Source organism: Helicoverpa armigera, chromosome 7 (assembly GCF_030705265.1).
Source record: "Helicoverpa armigera isolate CAAS_96S chromosome 7, ASM3070526v1, whole genome shotgun sequence".
Classification (NCBI taxonomy): Eukaryota; Metazoa; Arthropoda; class Insecta; order Lepidoptera; family Noctuidae; genus Helicoverpa; species Helicoverpa armigera.
Window position 1 is genome coordinate 10,000,001 of NC_087126.1, and position 19,061 is coordinate 10,019,061.

A 19,061-nucleotide genomic window follows, 5' to 3' on the forward strand; every position below is an offset into this window, starting at 1 on the left:
TAGTTTCTGTAGTTACATCGATTTCGTGTTGAACTGTAACTATTCAAAGGGTTTCAATTATCAGTTTGTATGTGTGAGTTCTGTGTGTGTTATGTTGAGGGTATAATTTAGAATTCCATTTCCAGGTTGCTGTAATTTGGAATAAGGATTTTTGATGACAATTACTGTTGCTATCTGCGTTTGTGCCTATTGATGAGATTGTAATGCAGTTTTAATGTTTATTTGTACGTGTGTCCGAACACTGGGCTGGCTGGGCTGTATGTTACGTACATATAATATTATATTCTAATATATTATAATTGTAATGTTATCTGAAAACTACGTGGCAAAAAACAGCACTCTTCATTTTTTGCTCATAAGCAGCGACACAAAATAATGAACTCAAAAACCTCTAAGCAAGCCCTGACCTCTTTCCATTAAACCGTTTAATAATTACATTGTAATTATAAACAGTAACACAGAAATATAATTAACACCCTATTCAAGTTTGACAGGAAAGTGTTAGGACCATGGAGAACAAAATGACTAGCGGAGATGTCATAACGCAAAATCTCCTAAGAAAGTAGCGTCGCCAAAATGCGGGTGTCCAGTTGACAAGGAACGTTACTAGTTCTACCCTTCTATGGAACCCCGCCCATTATTTTCAAAATTAAATCACCAATCAATCAAGACTAGTCTTTGACAGATTGATTTTGATTTAACAAGGAACCAAACGTCTCGTTAGTTCTAGTACATAACTGATCAAGCCTACCATACGTTGCTTAACCTACAAGAAGGTGTCTGAACTGCCTTCCTCATGGCATCTCCGCTATCTTTCCTTCCTCCGTGGTTAGGAACAGCGGCCATCTTTTTTGTTACCCCTTTTGTTCGATACAAGAACAAACTTGTAATTGTGTGTAGGAGGGTATGTTGAATTCTAATTCTGACCTTGTATTAGAATTGTTAGTATTGAGGCCGAATAAATAGAAGAGGAACTTGTGGTTAAATAACAGCCGCACGGATCGATTGATTATAAGGCTGAGTAACACATGACGTGGTCGATCCGTGGATGGTGGACCATTATCCATGTATATTATGACGAGTTCCTCTGCCTCTCTGTTCTCGCTATATATCCCACATGGTGCTAGAGTCAGCTTTGCTGTAATTTCTTCTTCACTTCGCTCTATCTACGACATCACTCTCGGACACCTGGCACTCATTCATATCCTTCACCGGTACAACTGTCCATCTAGATTCATATGATAAAAAATGCTTTTTTTGTATTGCGTAAAATAATACTCCGAAAGCAACTCTGTCTGTCTTTGAATAGTTGCTACATAAATAATACTGAATTAAATTACAAAATATAATGGAAAGGTGAACATCTTTATTCCGACAAAGGAGATTATAAACGTTCAGAACGTAATCTCTTTCGAAGTACAAGTAGGTACAAAGTAGTTCCCAAATAAAAACAAGTGAACGAAGTTTTTTATTGTTCCATCCAAATATGTTATCGAGGTCGACTGAAAACCGAGCCCAAATCCATGGGACCACTTAACGTTAGTTTATGTATACTTTATGATAATGATATAGTTACCCAGTATTTTGTATTTTATTTATATCGTTTAAATTATATCTGATTATTAACCCTATGGCCTTGAAAGTCTTTATATTAATAAAGCACGGAAAACGCCATTGTTGTCATAGCCAATCAAAATTTCATCAAGTATTCTTAATTAAGGGGTGACTTCTAATAGAAAGTTAATTATCAAGCATTAATAGGGAAGTTGGAGCGAACACGAAATTAAAATAAACTTTGAATAGCCGTCTTCGTGAAACATAATTATAGGATTTGGATTTAAGTTTTATGGCTACATAATTACTTGAAAGGTAGTACTTTTTGTTGGACTTTAGTGTAATTAACATTTTTGTTATTATTGTTTTACGTCGTTTAAAGTATGGAATTAAAAGTCTGTAGGTATACTTAAGTGTCGGTATTTATTTCAAGGTCCTTTTAATTTGCCTACAATATTTTTTTCTTGAAATAGAATGAAAATTATGCTTAATGAAAGAAAAGGCAATTCAGTTCAATTAAACAATAATGAATACATTATACGCAATTAACAAGCTACCAGACGCAATTTGGGACCACTCTAATTTCCCTCAATAAATTATGAATATTCTCATTAAACAAATGAAACACGAAAGCTGAAATTCCAAAACATTTCCTTGTTTCAGATAAAAAATGCAAGCCAGGAAACGTCAGAGGAAAAGGCGAGTGAAGAGGATTAGTGTCGTGAGATGGACGTGCCATAGAAAAATGTAACTTATAGTAAAGGAAATACAGTTCAAAATGGGTTTTTGGCCAACAATGGGTAGATTTACGAACAGAGATTTGCTGGTGGTTGTTTTGTTCTTGTGCAGGACAATAGTTTGTGACAGCCAGTGTCCAAAGTTTGCGGAAAAGCCACTCGAGACCAGAGTTCAAGATGCGACTATCGTTTTTAGGGCGGTGGTCGTGCAAACACACTATCAGGTGAGTTTTTTGTTATTTTAGTTTGAATTTTAGATATTTTTGTGTATGTGAAACGTTTGAATAGATGATAGATTCATGCTTGCGGGCGCATATCTTAGCGAGCAAAAACAGATCAGACAGACAAAGGTAAAATAGTGAAAGACAAAATCTTTTTATTAAAAACTTTCAATTGTGGAAATATAAGTAGTTTGTCTTTCAGTGGAAATATAGGTAATTTACCTTCTTCATAATTAAACAGCGCAGCGTTTAAACCATTTATATAGTTAAAGATGCCTGCAAACAGCTTTCAATGCATTTTCCAAGAAATTGTTACATTTCTTGGAATCGATAGGGTATACATGGCATCGGTTATTAATTATACACGTTAGTTAACTGCTGTAATTTTCTAGACTAGACGTTTAAACACCGTTTAACTCATATTTGAAGTTCTGTTTCAAGTTGAAAGAGACTCTTGATACAAGTTTGATGTGTATAATTTTGTATAATAATGCTTTTGTCATGTCAGAATAAGTTCTTCAAACCATAAATACAGTATTCTGCTACTGGAGAGTTTGTCCAACCATTTCTTCTCCCCTACAAAATCATATAGGATGTGGTAGGTACTTACTTTAAATAAATATTTCTTTATCTTTAAGTTTAGAAAAAAAAATCGAGCACAAAATTTTCATAGAAGTATAAATATTTGTTATTTTTTGTAATAACTAACTAGTGTTGTGCTGACAGACCTTTAAAAGTTTCTCATAATACACGAGTAATTCTAGAAACCCATTTCCTTTTCAGTTTAGTATAATCACGAAAAAAAAACACACTCCAGAGAAAAGTTTAAAAAACTGTTTGTATTTTCGCTCCCTCTTTTCTCCTCATTCTTATCTAGAATGAAAGAACAACAGAATTCTAGTTCCTTTTTTCTGCTGGAACTGTAAATAGAGCCACGGTGGGTAATTTCTTTTGCAAGGCAGTGTAATGCAGCTGTCTATCTAGGGAGAAATTAATCCGGTGCAGTTTTGTAAGTGTTTTTCAAAAACAAGGACTGTAAATAAAATGGGGATAGAAAGAATGTTAATTATGTTTTTGCTGGTAAAAATGTATAATAAAAGTGTATTATTTAATAATGTAGGATTAACTGTAGTTACAATGAAATAAATGCATTATATTAGAAAAGCCTAAGAGAGAACTGGACTTCCAGGAAATGTCCAAGTCTCCTTATAAGTAGACCAAATATGTGTTTTGAGCGTTCCACATCTCAACAAGTGGATTAGAATATATGAAATCTGATAATTATAAAATACATTAATGCAAAGTTGTGTCAAGTTAAGTTAGGTTTTGAACTTTTTTAGAGAAATAAATGAATATGTACACTATTAGAATGATTCCTTTATTCCATCCTTCCGCAACATCGGTTTTTGATAAAGAAATCATTACACCGTAAGAAATACTAATATATACCAGATAGGTATATTTACATAAAAGATGAAACATATGAAAGTCTGCAATTCATTGCCAGAGAGCTTTTTCCATGTAAAAAAATATTGTACTACAAACGATCTTCTCCGAATCGGTCGAACGGTAGAATTCTCAGAATATTTACAGCAGACAATCCCTGTAACTATCTGAAATTTTTAATATTTTTTTCAAAAATCTCGTGTTTATAACAGATATTCATGTTCAAGCATTATAAAAAATTTTGAATTATCAAAATCACCATTTTATTTTGCAATGTATGACAGATAAAATAGGCAGCCAGATTTACTTTTGTCATCATCATCATCTGATATTGTAAGTTAGACTCTACTGATATACATGACATTTGCCCCTATTGATGTTTTTACTTATGACTAAAAATATCAAGTTTTAATGTAAAACATACACAAAAACAAGGACATATAATTCCAAAGCCTGTCTAAATTCAGATACTAAACTCTAAAGCAGGAATTCTTCAAATCCTTCAGCTTTTACGATGTGAATCATCTAAAGCATAGCGTCAAATTTTACTACCCCAGACCTCTATCAAAGCAGAGGTCACAACGACCCTATTCAGATATTCTTAGTACCATTGAGATCAAGCTGTATTTACTTATCTTTTGTCACAATGGTCCTTCCTTACGCGAGTTGATCTTTAATGTCATCAAAGATAATATTAACACTGTTATTGTATATTTTGAAAGGGATATCCAGCCTTTCGACTATTTTAATTACTGATAAAACAGGTGTTATTACCGTTTAGGGCTCTTTGTGAGAGCAACTCTCTGAATGTCTATTTATATCGCAAAGCAATGTATTTTGGAGTTTCAAGAACATAATTACAAAATGAACAGTTTTAAAAGTAACCCCTCTTAAAAGGTATCGAATATATAAAAGCCGAGATATAATTTCGTCTCCCAAAAAGATACTACGAAATGTTAATTAGTAATTTAATACATGCTCCAAATACATATTTAATTTGCTTCGTAGATATAGGATCCTTTATGCCAAATATAGAACGGTTAAGAACCTTGATATATGTACATCAAACAGAGGATTTCACGTAATAATGCCTGGGATATAATCAACCGACGGATTATGAAGACGGTACGGCATTTCCAAAGTTAGAGGCTTCGGATATATGTGGAATTATAAACAACATATAACATGAAGTCTATATTCCCCGAAGAGATTGGCAGAGATGCACCCTAAAACTTCTTAAGGGGTGGGTCCTTTGTCATTCTCATCGTCAATCCATTTAATTTCCACTGCTAAGTTACGCCTCATACCTATTTGGACATTCTGTTTGTTGATCTTGATCGTATGATTCCATTGAACCAGATTTCAAGAACCAAACTGTGTGTCATATTCTGTAAGGTACCTACAGAAAGGCAGATTTTTGTACAAGTTACAAGCTCAATACTTGAAACCTCTAATATTCTTCATTCAGAAGTACCACCATCGTAAAACAAGAAAAGAAACTGTAAGCATCGTTTAGCACCATACACAAAGCAATTATACCCTGTCACAAAGCAATTAATTGAATTAATAACGCTTTCACGGCTCCTGCACCCGATGGCGGAGAAAAGGCTAGGCGAAAGAATATTACATATACATACATTAATTTGTACGGAATTACTTGTATAATGCGCAACGTAGGCGTACTACGTGTCTGAGTAAACTTTTGAGCACTTATTATACAAAGGATTTACGTTGTACCAAACCTTACCGTAACGAGAACCTTCAAAGACTTAATACACTAATTAGTATAAAATGAATATTGGATTTCTTAGAACGATAAGAATCTCTTAGTATTAAATGCTTTTATATTATGTAGTAGTTAAAACGTGGGATTTGATAGAACTTCAATGAAAAATAAGGAAATAGAAATCAAGGTTTATTGAAAATCTATTTGAAGTTTTAAAGAAATCTGAAATCAGTTCAGAAAGTTTTAAAACATAAACTTGGCGTTGGGTTGAGCGATTTAGAGAGACCCGTTGTAGTAGTTCAGTTTTCAGTACTGAAAATGAGTGATGTTTTTTTTCCTTGTTTTTATTATTTTTTTTGTGCCTTGATCGAATCGCTCTTTAGGTGTTATATCTGGATCATAATGAGATATGTAGTTATAAACAACTTACAACACCATATGGAATAAACAAAATACCTACTTAATTACACCATTGCGTGTCTTTTTTTAATCGATATCTTTTTAAAAATATATCAATGTGATCCCCTTTTCTAAATAAATAATTTATTTGATATAACACCACTGAATCCTTTAAAATCGACAACCACAGCGCATTTACAAGGTAGCTCCAACAATTATTATCGGCGTTCTCCATAAGCAATATTTTACATTAGCATTCAAAATGGTTGCCAGCCACAATAAATTGCCGACAACCGTTAAGACGACAAGATAATTTCCAACGATACAATACGAACAATAAATAATAATTATATTTCTTGTAGGTATTTTAAAGCTTAGCTTTTGAAAACGATCTGCTAATAGGATTGGAAATGAAAGCAATCGAATGAAAGGAGAAAGGTAGGTACCTTTGTTCTGGTAGAATTTGATTTGTTAATTTATAAATTTCTGTGAGAGTAGATGTTTTACAATCAATATACCTACCTGTGAAATTACTATTTTTGTGTTTGCGTTATACATTTCTGGCTGTTTTTCCGCGGTTTCACCCGTGTCCTGGGGGAGCTACTGCTCGTATCGGGATAAAGTAAACCTATGTTACTTCGAAATAGTCTAGCTTTCCAATAGTGAAAGAATTTTTCAAATCGGTTCAGTTGTTTCGCAGCCTTTAGGGTGTACAAACATATAAACAAATATGTGTAGAGTAGGTATAGATATGTCACCGGAAAATAACAAGATCCGTAAGTTTATCAATTTACTAGAAAGTTTATAAACTTCCGTAAGATTCTAAACGGGAGATAAATTGTAATATTTTACGTCCACATTTTCGTAAATTTATCAATTTCCGACGTCATACGGTAAATTTATAAACTAACGAATATCTATTTGTTAGATTTTATATGGTTCGACCACAGAAACTCTTTTAAATATACGATCTTTGAAATACGTAAAATAACACAGTGCTCTCTGATTGGTCAATGTTCATAGTGGCAATGCTTAGGAAGGAGAAGTGACACATAACAGCCAACCAATCAGATCGCGCGTAGCGTTTGGTTACTGCTTACTTATTATTTTACGAGGGAGTTCAGTAAGTTTATCAATTATAACCCCTTTAAACTTCCTAGTAAATTGATAAACTTACGGATCTTGTTATTTTCCGGTGACAGATATATAGATCATATGAGACCCTTCGTGCGCCAGTCTGACCTGCACTTACTTTGGTTGTGTTAAAATTTTATAATATTCCATCCAATATGATAACATATCACTACGCCAATCTATGATCAGACAAGTTAAATCTGTAATCCTATCTAATTTAAGCAAAGATCTTGTTTTTTTGTGGTTTTTGGTCTAGAAAGTTCCATGTGAAAAACAATTATAAGCAGTTTCCTAGCCCGTTACAAAGTAAAGGGTTGTGGTAATTTGGACTTCATTTTCAACCTTTTCAACCCTTTTAATTGTGTAGGATATTTAAAATTTTGGTGGGATTACTTTTTCATATTGTTTGTTTTTGGGTAACTGTTATTTGAAATTGTTTTTTGGGGACTTACGGTTATAATCCTGTTTTTAAATACCTACCCACTTGCTATGTTGCTGGTTAACTAAAATTCTCTTGTTATAACGAAATAATAATATTTTAATGTCTACACTTATTTTTTAATGGTCAAAAGCACACAAAATAAATATTTAAAGCTTCGTTATTTACTCGTTCAAATTGATTACAAAAATAAACGCGTCGATCTGTGGCTGACAACATACATTTATTTTAATTGCAGTGAGTTAACAACCTTTTTTGCAATTGACCTTTTATAATTATTTTTGTATGATACTAAAATATGACACAAAGAGAAATTAGTAGAATCTTTTAGCTGTTAAATAGTTAGCTGGCATTGAATGAAAATCATTACATAAGTCGGCCCATACCTTAACCTTGTAATATGAGTACTAACACGTATGTTCATCACGATTAAGATAAACTAAGATTGCAGTGAGAATTCTTAAAGATATAGGCAAAGACATTATATGGTGCATGGTCCAAGCATTCGTCTACTAAACTAACAAATGACACTAAATAATCTAACAAAGCGCCCACTCCAATTTAAAATAATACGATTGTAACGTAGTAACAAACATTGTAACGTAGTGTAGCGTAATAGCCGGACTCTGCCAAGTCAATGTTATTCCAGATTTGTGTGAATGACACTGTTACGATGTTCACTATTTGGCGCCGATGCAAGGATACGTCGTGCGGTTATTTAGGTTTACCGCACGTTGTTTTGGATGTCAATGCTTTAGTTGACTTCAGGATTTTGAATTAGATATTATTGTCTGTCTGGCTTTTTAGTGTAGGCACATTAAACTGTGTTAGTATAGTAAATACTTAATGAATATTTATTTTGAAAGGACATTCATTTTAAAATTTAGGACGTGAATGCACAGGCACGTGGCTTGCTTAGCGCCTAGTGTCTAGCGCGTCACCTAGCGAGTAGCCCAGTAAAACAAACGTTCTAAAATGAATGCGACCGGCTGCACTGCGCGCTTAGCGCCTAGCTAGTCGAATAGCCAGGATGAAAGCATCTAGGCACTAGGCGCTAAGCAAGCCACCTGAATGTGCGTTCGCGGCCTTAGTAATTTTAACAACCCACTACAACCCAAAACACAAATATTCAGTTCTTTTGTCACAAACGCCACAAAATTTTCAATACACCTTAAAAAATATTCATCTTTTTTATTCTTACATATTTTTTTGCAACAAAAAGACGAGACAACATTCAAATATGTCGAGGTAAGCTAAAGGTAAGCTAGGGCGATCTAGATACACAGTGAAATATCAGATGAAGCATGAGATAAAAACTTCATTTAATAACATACAAAATAATATTATCAACAGAAAATATGAACTTTAACCCAAAGCAAGAGTCAGACCAACAATTTGCGAGAGTAACGTTTTATTGTTAATTTTAGCAAATTGCTTTACGCGTACGATGCGTCTGTTTTATGTTTATATGATAGAATTTACGGTCCTGCCTGAACTTTGTGACATTTCTTACAGCTGCGTACTGTCTTCGAATAAGAAGGTAAATTTTTTTATTTGTAATTACTGTCGACTGTAAAAAGGTCATCTTAATATTTATTGTCAAAGTCGAAATATGTTATGGAATACATTAACAGCAAAGACATTAAACATTTAGGCTATTTTTTTAAAGCCAAAAGCTTTACACAATCGTAGTATGTGCTTGTTCACACCAGTAGTAGGTACGAGATAAGGTAGATCTATTTTGATGGGATTCATCTATAGCGTTCTTTGGCTGTAAAGTATTATGGTAACGGCAAATAGCATGGGGTTGTTTCACCATCACTTTTCATATTCATACTTCTCAACTGCCTTGTACCTAAGTATGTGGTGTAGGCTTTATTTACATTATAACATTAGGTTTTTCCGCCCCGAATTGTTCTGAGATGCAATTGAGTTTATCCAAAATAAAAACAAGCCTATGGCTTTTCTCATCTCAATTAATTCCAGTTTTTCTTATGTAAATGTAAAAAAAAAACTATTTGCATTTTTTGTAATAACTTCTTTGCTAGGAAGGGTTTGTGTTATTAGGCAGATTGTATCTTTTCGTTACTTAATGATATTTTCAACAAAAACTTTTCTAATAAAACACAAAGTATATTTTCAATCAGATTGCCACGCAAACTTGATAAAACACATTCTCACCTAATTTTCCCCATATATCGCCTATAACTATCAGATTGCAACCTTATGATAAAAGTCATAAGGTGCAAATTGCCTTGCCGAGATAACGTGCCATATAAGTTTATGGGGCTGTACGTTCTTATTATTCTAAGTTCAATAAAGGTGGGTATTGGATCTAAGATATGGAGTTATGGGTAATCTTGCGTTATCGAGGTTATGATGTTATGATCCATTGTTATTTTGTTGGGGGTAAAAGGTCTCGGAGATTAAATGGACGTTATGTTTCTAAACAATAGTCTTTTCGTTCACACAGATATTAAGGCTTAAAGTGTAAGCTTTTTAACTTCTTTCTCCTGCCCTGTTCCCAAATTTTACTTGGGGTCGGCGCAATATGTCATTTTCTTCCATTTTCCCCTGTCACTCGTCATACTGACACTCACTCCCTTCCTATTCATATCATCTTTCAGGCAATCCATCCATCTTTTCTTAGGTCTTCCTCTTCCTCTCCATCCATCTACATTCATACTTAGCACACACTTTGTTGCATGCGTATCATCCCTCCTCATTACATGTCCATACCACGACAATCTTCTACTTCTCCTCTTTTCTGTAACTGGCGCTACTTTCAGACTTCCTCTAATGTAATCATTCCTCACTTTATCCATTCTTGTAACACCACACATCCATCTCAGCATTCTCATTTCTGTTACATGCACTCTCTTCTCATCCCTCTTTTTCAATGCCCAACACTCCGATCCATACAGGACGACAGGTCTAATGACGGATTTGTAAATTTTGCCCTTCAGTTTGAGGGGCATCCGCGGGTCACAAATAGCGCTAGTTACCTGTCGCCACTTCATCCATCCAGTATTGATCCGATGCGTAACATCCCTGTTCACCTCACCGTCACTTTGGACGAGTGAACCAAGGTACCGGAAGTCGGAGCAAACTGGTAGGGGCATGCCGGCTAGGGTTATGGTCATGGGTCCCGAAATACCGCCAAAATCACAATGAAGGTATTCGGTTTTACTCCTGCTCACCTTTAAACCCACTGTCTCCAGTCTCAGCCGCCATGCCTCCAATCTACTCTGGACCTCTGGCCCACTCTCCCCCACCAGAACAATGTCATCGGCGAAAAGCATACACCAGAGTGCCTCCTCCTGTATATCTGCCGTAAGCGCGTCCATTACAAGCAGGAAGAGATACGGGCTGAGGGCCGACCCCTGATGTAAGCCAACACCTACACTGAAGCTGGCGGTAGTGCCCGCTGCGGACCGGACTTCTGTACTGCATCTGCCGTACATCGCTCGGATCAACTGCACATACTTCCCTGGTATACCTTTCTCCTCAAGGGCCCACCACAAAACCTCACGAGGCACCCGGTCATATGCCTTCTCGAGGTCAACGAACACCATATGCAAGTTTTTGTGTGCACCCCTGTACTTTTCGCACAATTGGCGAATACAGAATATAGCGTCCGTTGTACTCCGACCAGGCATAAAATCGAATTGATTTCGTGCGATATCACTCTCTTCTCTCAGCCTCCTTTCAATAACTTTCTCCCACACTTTCATACTATGTGACATTAGCTTTATTCCTCTATAGTTGTTGCAATTCAACACATCACCCTTGTTCTTAAAAATGGGCACCAGGAAACTATTGCACCACATTTTCATAAAATTACCCCCTAATTATGTATGATCATATCAGAAATAATAATGATATGACCATAAGGAAATCTAGTAATTTGAAATTATATTTTTGACCAGTTTTTTAAAGAAAATCTCTTCTGATTCTGATTGTCAATAGTCAATTTTTTTGAGATTGCGTTCCAATCAAAAATAATGAGTAAGACTAAATACAATAGTAAACAAGTTAAAGTAAGTAGGTATTGCAGTATATACTATCAAACCTTGGCAGGGCCTTTGTCCAGCAGTGAACGTTTTTCGGCTGACACGACAAAGAATTTCAGTTATTTGAATTTCATGAACCACGGAATTCCATAACTCCAACGACATAAAAACTTTTAATGAAACACATGCATCTGTTTCTTTAAAAGATATTAATAAGACAACTTGCTATAAAACTTCGCACATGGAGTCTTGCTGTAGACTTTCCCATACATATACACAAAGTTTGAATTCTCTCAGAACTCCTTAGTAGCGACATATTATTATGTTACTGTAGTAGGAACTTAACCTTAACTTTTGATAATGTTTTTAAGTGTACTGAGAAATGGAACAACAGGTAAAGTTCTAAGATGAGTGTACTATTTTTATAGATTTTCGAGAATCCATTTTGGAGAGTATGGTAAGTTGAGAAACTAATATGCTGCTGTTTGAGTATGCATCCTATATCCAGTATAGTAAAGTTACCATCCTTTATTTTGACACCATCCTCAAAGATAAGTTTGAAAGATAAAATAATGTTTAATAAATAAAACTTGAGAACTCAATCAAAGTGGGGTTTAAAGCATGTGCATCTAATAATTCATTACATCATAAATATAGCAATAGAAAATATAGAAAAAAAAATAAGAGATACGTTAGAAAGTTCTAGAACAACGCAAAACAAAAGACCATCTCTATCAATCAGACTACAAACCACTACTTCCATTCCATTTACAGAGCGACCCCAGTAAGAAAACCTCTCCAATTTATTGTCACAAAAATATCTCCCACTATAGTCCATAAACATGTACTCTTAAATTCATAAATTCTGGCTGCAAGTGCATCCCAAAGGCCAGTCCTTACGTTCGGAACTGGGAACTAGACTACTTTGTAAAATACTCCAAAGATATATACCGGAGACAAGTAAAAATATTAATATTTCTCGACCAACCACCACAAACGTATGAGAAAGGACAGATATACCTATGTAACTAAACCTTATTCATTTACCACAAAGAAATTTGGACTTTATTTCCCAGGTCTAAGGTAGGTTTTTCGTTGAAGTACTTTTATTACATACAGGGCGATTATCCTCACGTTTTATGGATATGTCGCAGTCATTTTGGTAAATCCGTATTTTGTTTCTTTATCCCACAAAGACAAATAAGCGGAGGAAGGCATGTATATTTTTCACTGGGATGTGCGTAATTTAATTTTCTTGTAAAATTATAATTTTCTCAGAAGTTACTTACAAAATGTTGAGGTGGTTTAACAAGATGAAGTAATTTATTATTTCAGTGGCGTTCCTTTTGTCTACGTGAAGTGAAACGTTCTTTTTTTTCTGTTTCGCAGATTTTCGGATTAAATATTTAAGGAAAGGTATCTGATTGCTTCTTTTTTCTAAAATGTTCTAGAAATTTTGCTACCGGTTTTACCTAGATTTTGTGATTAATATTAAATGAAGCAAGAAGTTATTTCTTGAATTGCTTCTTACTGTTAGTTTTTTAACCCCCGACGCAAAAACGACGGGGTGTTATAAGTTTGACGTGTCTGTGTGTGTGTGTGTGTGTGTGTGTGTGTGTGTATGTGGCATCGTAGCTCCCAAACGGATGATCCGATTGTAATGCGTTTTTTTTTTGTTTAAAAGGTATGTGAGTCGGGAGTGTTCTTAGCTATGTTTGGTGGAAATCGGTTCAGGTCTTCAAGGTCATCAGCTCGTTTGCTAGATGTGATAGGAATGTTACACGCTCAGTTTACTTGCAAGTATATGTGGGATCTGAAATTTGAAACACTAATATCTTTTGGAACCACTGAGCTGGTCTGCTGTTAGGGCACGAAGGTAGGAGACGTAACCCTGAACTGCCTTTTAGTAAACCCATCGAGTTTGGGCTCGTTGAACTTTTCTTGACGAGTTCTCTTCATGTTTCTGACTGACGAGAACCTGATGCTGGAAATGGGATGTGGCGGATGAAACCCTGGAATGCCGGAATGAAACGGATAAACCGATTTATATTTTTGCTGAAAATCTAGAATGTCCAAAGGTTAATCTTTATTGTTTCTCAATCTGTGCAATTCTCCCAGAGCCAGTTTGTCACGAGGATTGTCAAACAGCTTCCTTTGGCCGAGATCGCATAGCGACCCCATCTTAAGATTAAATAAATTAAATGCAAGAAGGAAAGATTAAAGAGCTCTTTTAAAAAGCATGAAATAAAATTAAATTATAAATTAAAAAAAACCCCCGACCCAAAAAAAGTACGCAATAATTATGACAAAGGGTTAAAAACGCTAAACCCTATAAAAAGCAAAAAATAACTTTTAACACTACGTAAACAAAATTTTGACATGTCGGGGGACCGCTTTTTACCTTCATAAATACTTACGTAAATCTAATGATACCTACCTAATTACAACATTCGTTTAAAAAAAACCCGTATCTAAAGTAATGAATTAGAGCGGTCCCCCGACACGACAAAATTTTGTTTACGTAGTGTTAAAAGTTATTTTTTGCTTTTTATAGGGTTTAGCGTTTTTAACCCTTTGTCATAATTATTGCGTACTTTTTTTGGGTCGGGGGTTTTTTTCTTGTTCTTAACATTTTGATGTTTTAGAAAAGTTCCGGAGAATATTTTTAAAAATAAAGATTTATTTCTTTTGTAGAGAAATAACTCTTCCTTTGTGGTTTACACCAATTATTGTTTTGTAAAAACAGTTAAATTCATTAAATAAAAATTTGCTGCAGTAAAATTCGAGACTATTAAATAGCTGCAGTTTCACTTGATATTAACAAAGCAATAAATAAAACACACCAATAAAGAATTTATTTATAAGCTCAAAATTACAATTTCATGAGCCTACAAAAAGTATTTGAACAGAATAAATAATATATTTCAAGGGCGTCCGTACCAAATTACAAAGATGCGTAAATAGGCATTCCCTTTTATCCTTAATTTATTTCTATCGAAGAGAAAATTATTTGATTGGGGTTTGTAAATTACTAGCTGCTTTTTGCGAGTTTACCTAACCTAACATAGGCTTCTTTGGTCTGCCTCGTTGGTCTAGTTGTCGCAAGCGCGGCTGCTGTGCACGAGGTCTCGGGTTCGATTATCGGGTCGGGCTGAAATCGCTTTGTGGGTTGTAGAAACTTTCACAAAGCAGCCCGGAGCCTGGAAGTTGGTGATTGATACACCCGTACATCGGAGAGCACGTAAATGTCGGTCTTACATCTGATTTCTCTCTGGCCGTGTCGGATTGCCGTCCCATTATTCGTCCCATAATTTTAATTGTATTAATATTTATTATTTGTTTCAGAGAAAAACACTAGACTTGGCGCTAGTGTCAATATACAGAGGGGGAGTGGAGTTGGCTTCCATCAGCCAGTACGCAGGTTCACCATATAATACTACAGATAGGTAAGTTGTACTTATACTTATTATACATGCTCTTTCGCTAAACTGTTGACAGCGATATCACCCAACCAATATGACTTTGAAACCTTCAAGAAAAGAGAGCATCCCTTTTTAAAAGGTTACTTTCTTGTGACTTCCGTCGTTGTAGTCCACCAGGCGATCCATTTTGCTGATTTGAACTATAAAAAAAAGATACAGGATAGAATGTTGTGACCAATTGGTTGGTTTGCGCCACGGATATCTTAATAACCAGGAAAACTTCTGTGGTTTCCGCAGACGGCAATTTTAGCGGAGAGGATACTTTGGTATTAGTTTTACGCTCTGCCCATATTAGGTTACGGGAATGATTTGCGGGATACTTTATGAGTATGTAGGTATCAAATCATTCTTTCTGTATATTCTAAGAAAGCTAATAATACAGGGTAACCTTAACTATAAACCAAAAATATAGGCTAAAGGGACACAAACGATTTCAATTTCGTTTACGAACAAAGAATGACAGGAACATAATTAGTTCACGGACGAAAATAAAATTAGGCACAAGGATACCTAAATAAACATTTCTTTTGTATACAATTTATTTTTGGAAGGTAATATTACAATATTTGATGTAGGTTTGTCATTATTTTAACTCTGAGCTAAAACATTTCTAAAGGGTTTTGAAAATCCATGGTTTAATTAAAAACAAATATAACTTTAATTTATAATTGATATTATTTATTTGGAATGTAAGATCAAAGGTTGCTCATAAAATTGGTAAATTATTAAACAATGTTTTAGGAATTTTCAAAAAAAAAATGCAAAAATTGATTCTCTCGAAATTCTTTAGTATACAAAAATACTTAAAATGTAGGAAGGAACTAAAAATAACATTCAACCTTCTGAATCTTACCGTATTATTTTTCATTCACAATTATCCTTTACAATTTCCTTAACAAACCAACATTCACTTATGAAATATAATATTTTTGACCTTACCAAACCATTGTAGGTGGGTAACCAATGAAATTGATCTCCTATACGGAAACGAGTAGGAATATTTTCTTAGAAAACGCCTCCAGGAATTTAAGAATAAAACCTACCTACATTCATCATCTGCCTAGCCTTTTCCCAACTATGTTGACGTCGGCTTCCAGTCTAACTGGATGCAGCTAAGTCATCATCCTCATCCTCCGAGCCTTTTCCCAATCATGTTGGGGTCGGCTTCCAGTCTAACCGGATTCAGCTGAGTACCAGTGCTTTACAAGAAGCGACTGCCTATCTGACCTCCTCAACCCAGTAACCCGGGCAACCCGATACCCCTTGGTTAGACTGGTGTCAGACTTTCTGGCTTCTGACTACCCGTAACGACTGCCAAGGATGTTCACTGACAGCCGGGACCTACAGTTTAACGTGCCATCCGAAACACAGTCAATGGTGTCTAAGATATACTTAGAAAGTACATACAAACTTAGAAAAGTTGCATTGGTACTTGCCTGACCTGGGATCGAACCCGTGCCCTCATACTTGAGGTTGGTCCTTTACCCACTAGGCCACCACGACAGCAGCTAAGTAGTGAAGTGTTTTAGAAGGAGCGATTGCCTTTCTGACCTCCTCAACCCAACAACCACTGCTAAGACGGGTTGTCAGTGTTACTGGCTTCTGACTACTCGCAATGACCTACAGTTTATCCTGCCATCCGAAACAGGAAAGAAATCGTTGTAACAAAATGGTCACCCATCCATGGACCAAACGCGCCAAGCGTTGCTTAACCTTATTATCGATCGATCGGCTTTGACTTAGCCACGGGCTGTTCAAGAATAAAACCTACATTACTGAGTAAAGGTAGAATTCCGTGGATAGCGGCTACGACAGCCGCGCGCGGCTTACGACAGTCGTCGGCCGCGCGCGACAATAGTCAACATATGAAAATGTATGGCGCCGCTGCCGAGGCCCGCGACAGTCGCGCGCGGCCGACGAATTTCGTGAGCCGCGCGCGGCCATATGCATCTCAACATGGTCTAGCGCTTAATAACATCTATAGAATTTTTGTAAAACCAGAATTAAATTGTTTTTTATTTAGTCGGCAAAACTACCTTTTGTTTTCATTACAATACAAATGCTTTTGAATCAGTATTTGGTAGTATCCTTCATCATTTCTACTTTTTAAAGATAGGGTAGATTGGTAATCTGTTTTCATAATACAGCCACAGCAACACGTCATCCTCTTCTTCTTCAAGGATATCAATTAGCACTTCGACTAGAGGAAACGGACGAACAAAATCGACTAATTTCAAGACAATGCCGCGCGCGGCTTACGAAATTCGTCGGCCGCGCGCGACTGTCGCGGGCCTCGGCAGCGGCGCCATACATTTTCATAGGTTGACTATTGTCGCGCGCGGCCAACGACTGTCGTAGGCCGCGCGCGGCTGCGTCAGCCGCTACCCACGGAATTCTACCTTAAAAATAAGTTTTTTTGAAAAGTTTTCATCCGCTATTGGACCTAATTTGTTAAAGGCTTTCACTAATTCGCTTTCCAATTACATATTCCAAATTCGAATTCAAATCACAGAGAGCCTCGTCCAGTATTTTTCATTACCTATCTTGCTAACCTTTTTCCAACTATTTTGGTAGTCTAGAACTTTTTCAGACGTAGCCAAGAACATTTCTGAATAAAATCTATTTTTTTTTCCAATACAAAAATGTTTTATAGTGTTTATAAAAAAAAAATCTTTTTCTCACTGGCCAGCCTCTAATTTTACGACGCGAATGTTTGTATTATGTATGGATATTTGTTCTTTTCTTACGCAAAAACTACTGAATGGATTTTGATAAAACTTGGCAGTAATATAGCTTGAACGCCAGTTAATTATAAAAGCTACTTTTTATCTATATGCCAAAAGTAGTTTTTCTCAAAAATTTGGCAGAAGCTACTATTAAAAATAAAACCTGCATCCACAAAGACATTTTAAACGAAAATGATTCCTATTACTTCGTTCTCTTATAACAAGGAAACTTGTCAGCCTTCATAGTGGATTTAATTATGATTGTCTCATTACCGCGACACATATTACTTGGTTACATGAGCCTCCCGTCTCCGCCTACATAGCCGTTCATAATTGTTATTTGTGCTATAACATTACGGTAATTTTACCGACGTGTGATAACGAGGTTCTTTGAAATGGGGATGGGAATAATAATAATATGTGTGTTTGATGAAGCCTTTTGATCATCACTAATGATAGGGAGTCTTATTATTTTTTTAGTTAGGGAGAATTGGTAGAAGTGTTGTTATTTATTTATTTAAACATACACACTACCATTACAGTTTAACCAATTCGATAGTGGTGTCCACAATAACTACAAATAGAAAAATAATACCTAAAACTTACTTAAATCTGACACAAAAACAAAACAAAACAAAACTGGAAATAAAATATCTATACCAAAATTAAAAAAAAAAAAACACTAAATAACATAATAAAATCCTCTAATAACTATAACTAATAATATTTAACAATGCTATTGCTAATTCACTCACTTGTATTATTAAGATTAAAGGATTTTTATAGTAAGGCGACGCGTTTAAAAAACAACGTGATTTTAAATTTCGTCTTTAGGTAAAGTAAGATGCTTGATTTTACTTTAGTAATATTTTATGACATTTGATTAAAATAAATCTAGGAGTTTTTATTTGTGTATACTTATAATATTTTGATGACATGAAAGTAGGAGTGTTTTTTTCGTGTTTAATAGTTGTGTTTTTCATAATTTAACATTGTTGTGCACGGTATTTAAATAACATACACTACATACTAAAGCCACTTTCAGAACCAATTAAGAAGAGACAAAGCGTAATCAAACTATCTGCTAAACACTTCAGCCATTTACCCACCTCTCACGAAACCTTTGTAATAAAGACTAACTATATCACCTATTTATCTCAAACGGCTTCTATCAGACTCAAAAA

At 35.3% G+C, this 19,061-nt stretch overlaps 1 protein-coding gene across 1 annotated transcript in view; it reads left to right on the top strand.

Annotated features, from left to right (window-relative positions):
• The window catches only part of LOC110373320 (uncharacterized), a 54,882-nt gene that overhangs the window by 18,409 nt on the left and 17,412 nt on the right, over positions 1–19,061 (top strand). The window contains exons 2-3 of the mRNA XM_021330563.3: positions 2,218–2,515; positions 15,015–15,115. Of these exons, the coding sequence (XP_021186238.1) occupies positions 2,333–2,515; positions 15,015–15,115 (284 nt within the window). The 5' untranslated portion in view covers positions 2,218–2,332. The remainder of the gene's footprint in view (positions 1–2,217; positions 2,516–15,014; positions 15,116–19,061) is intronic.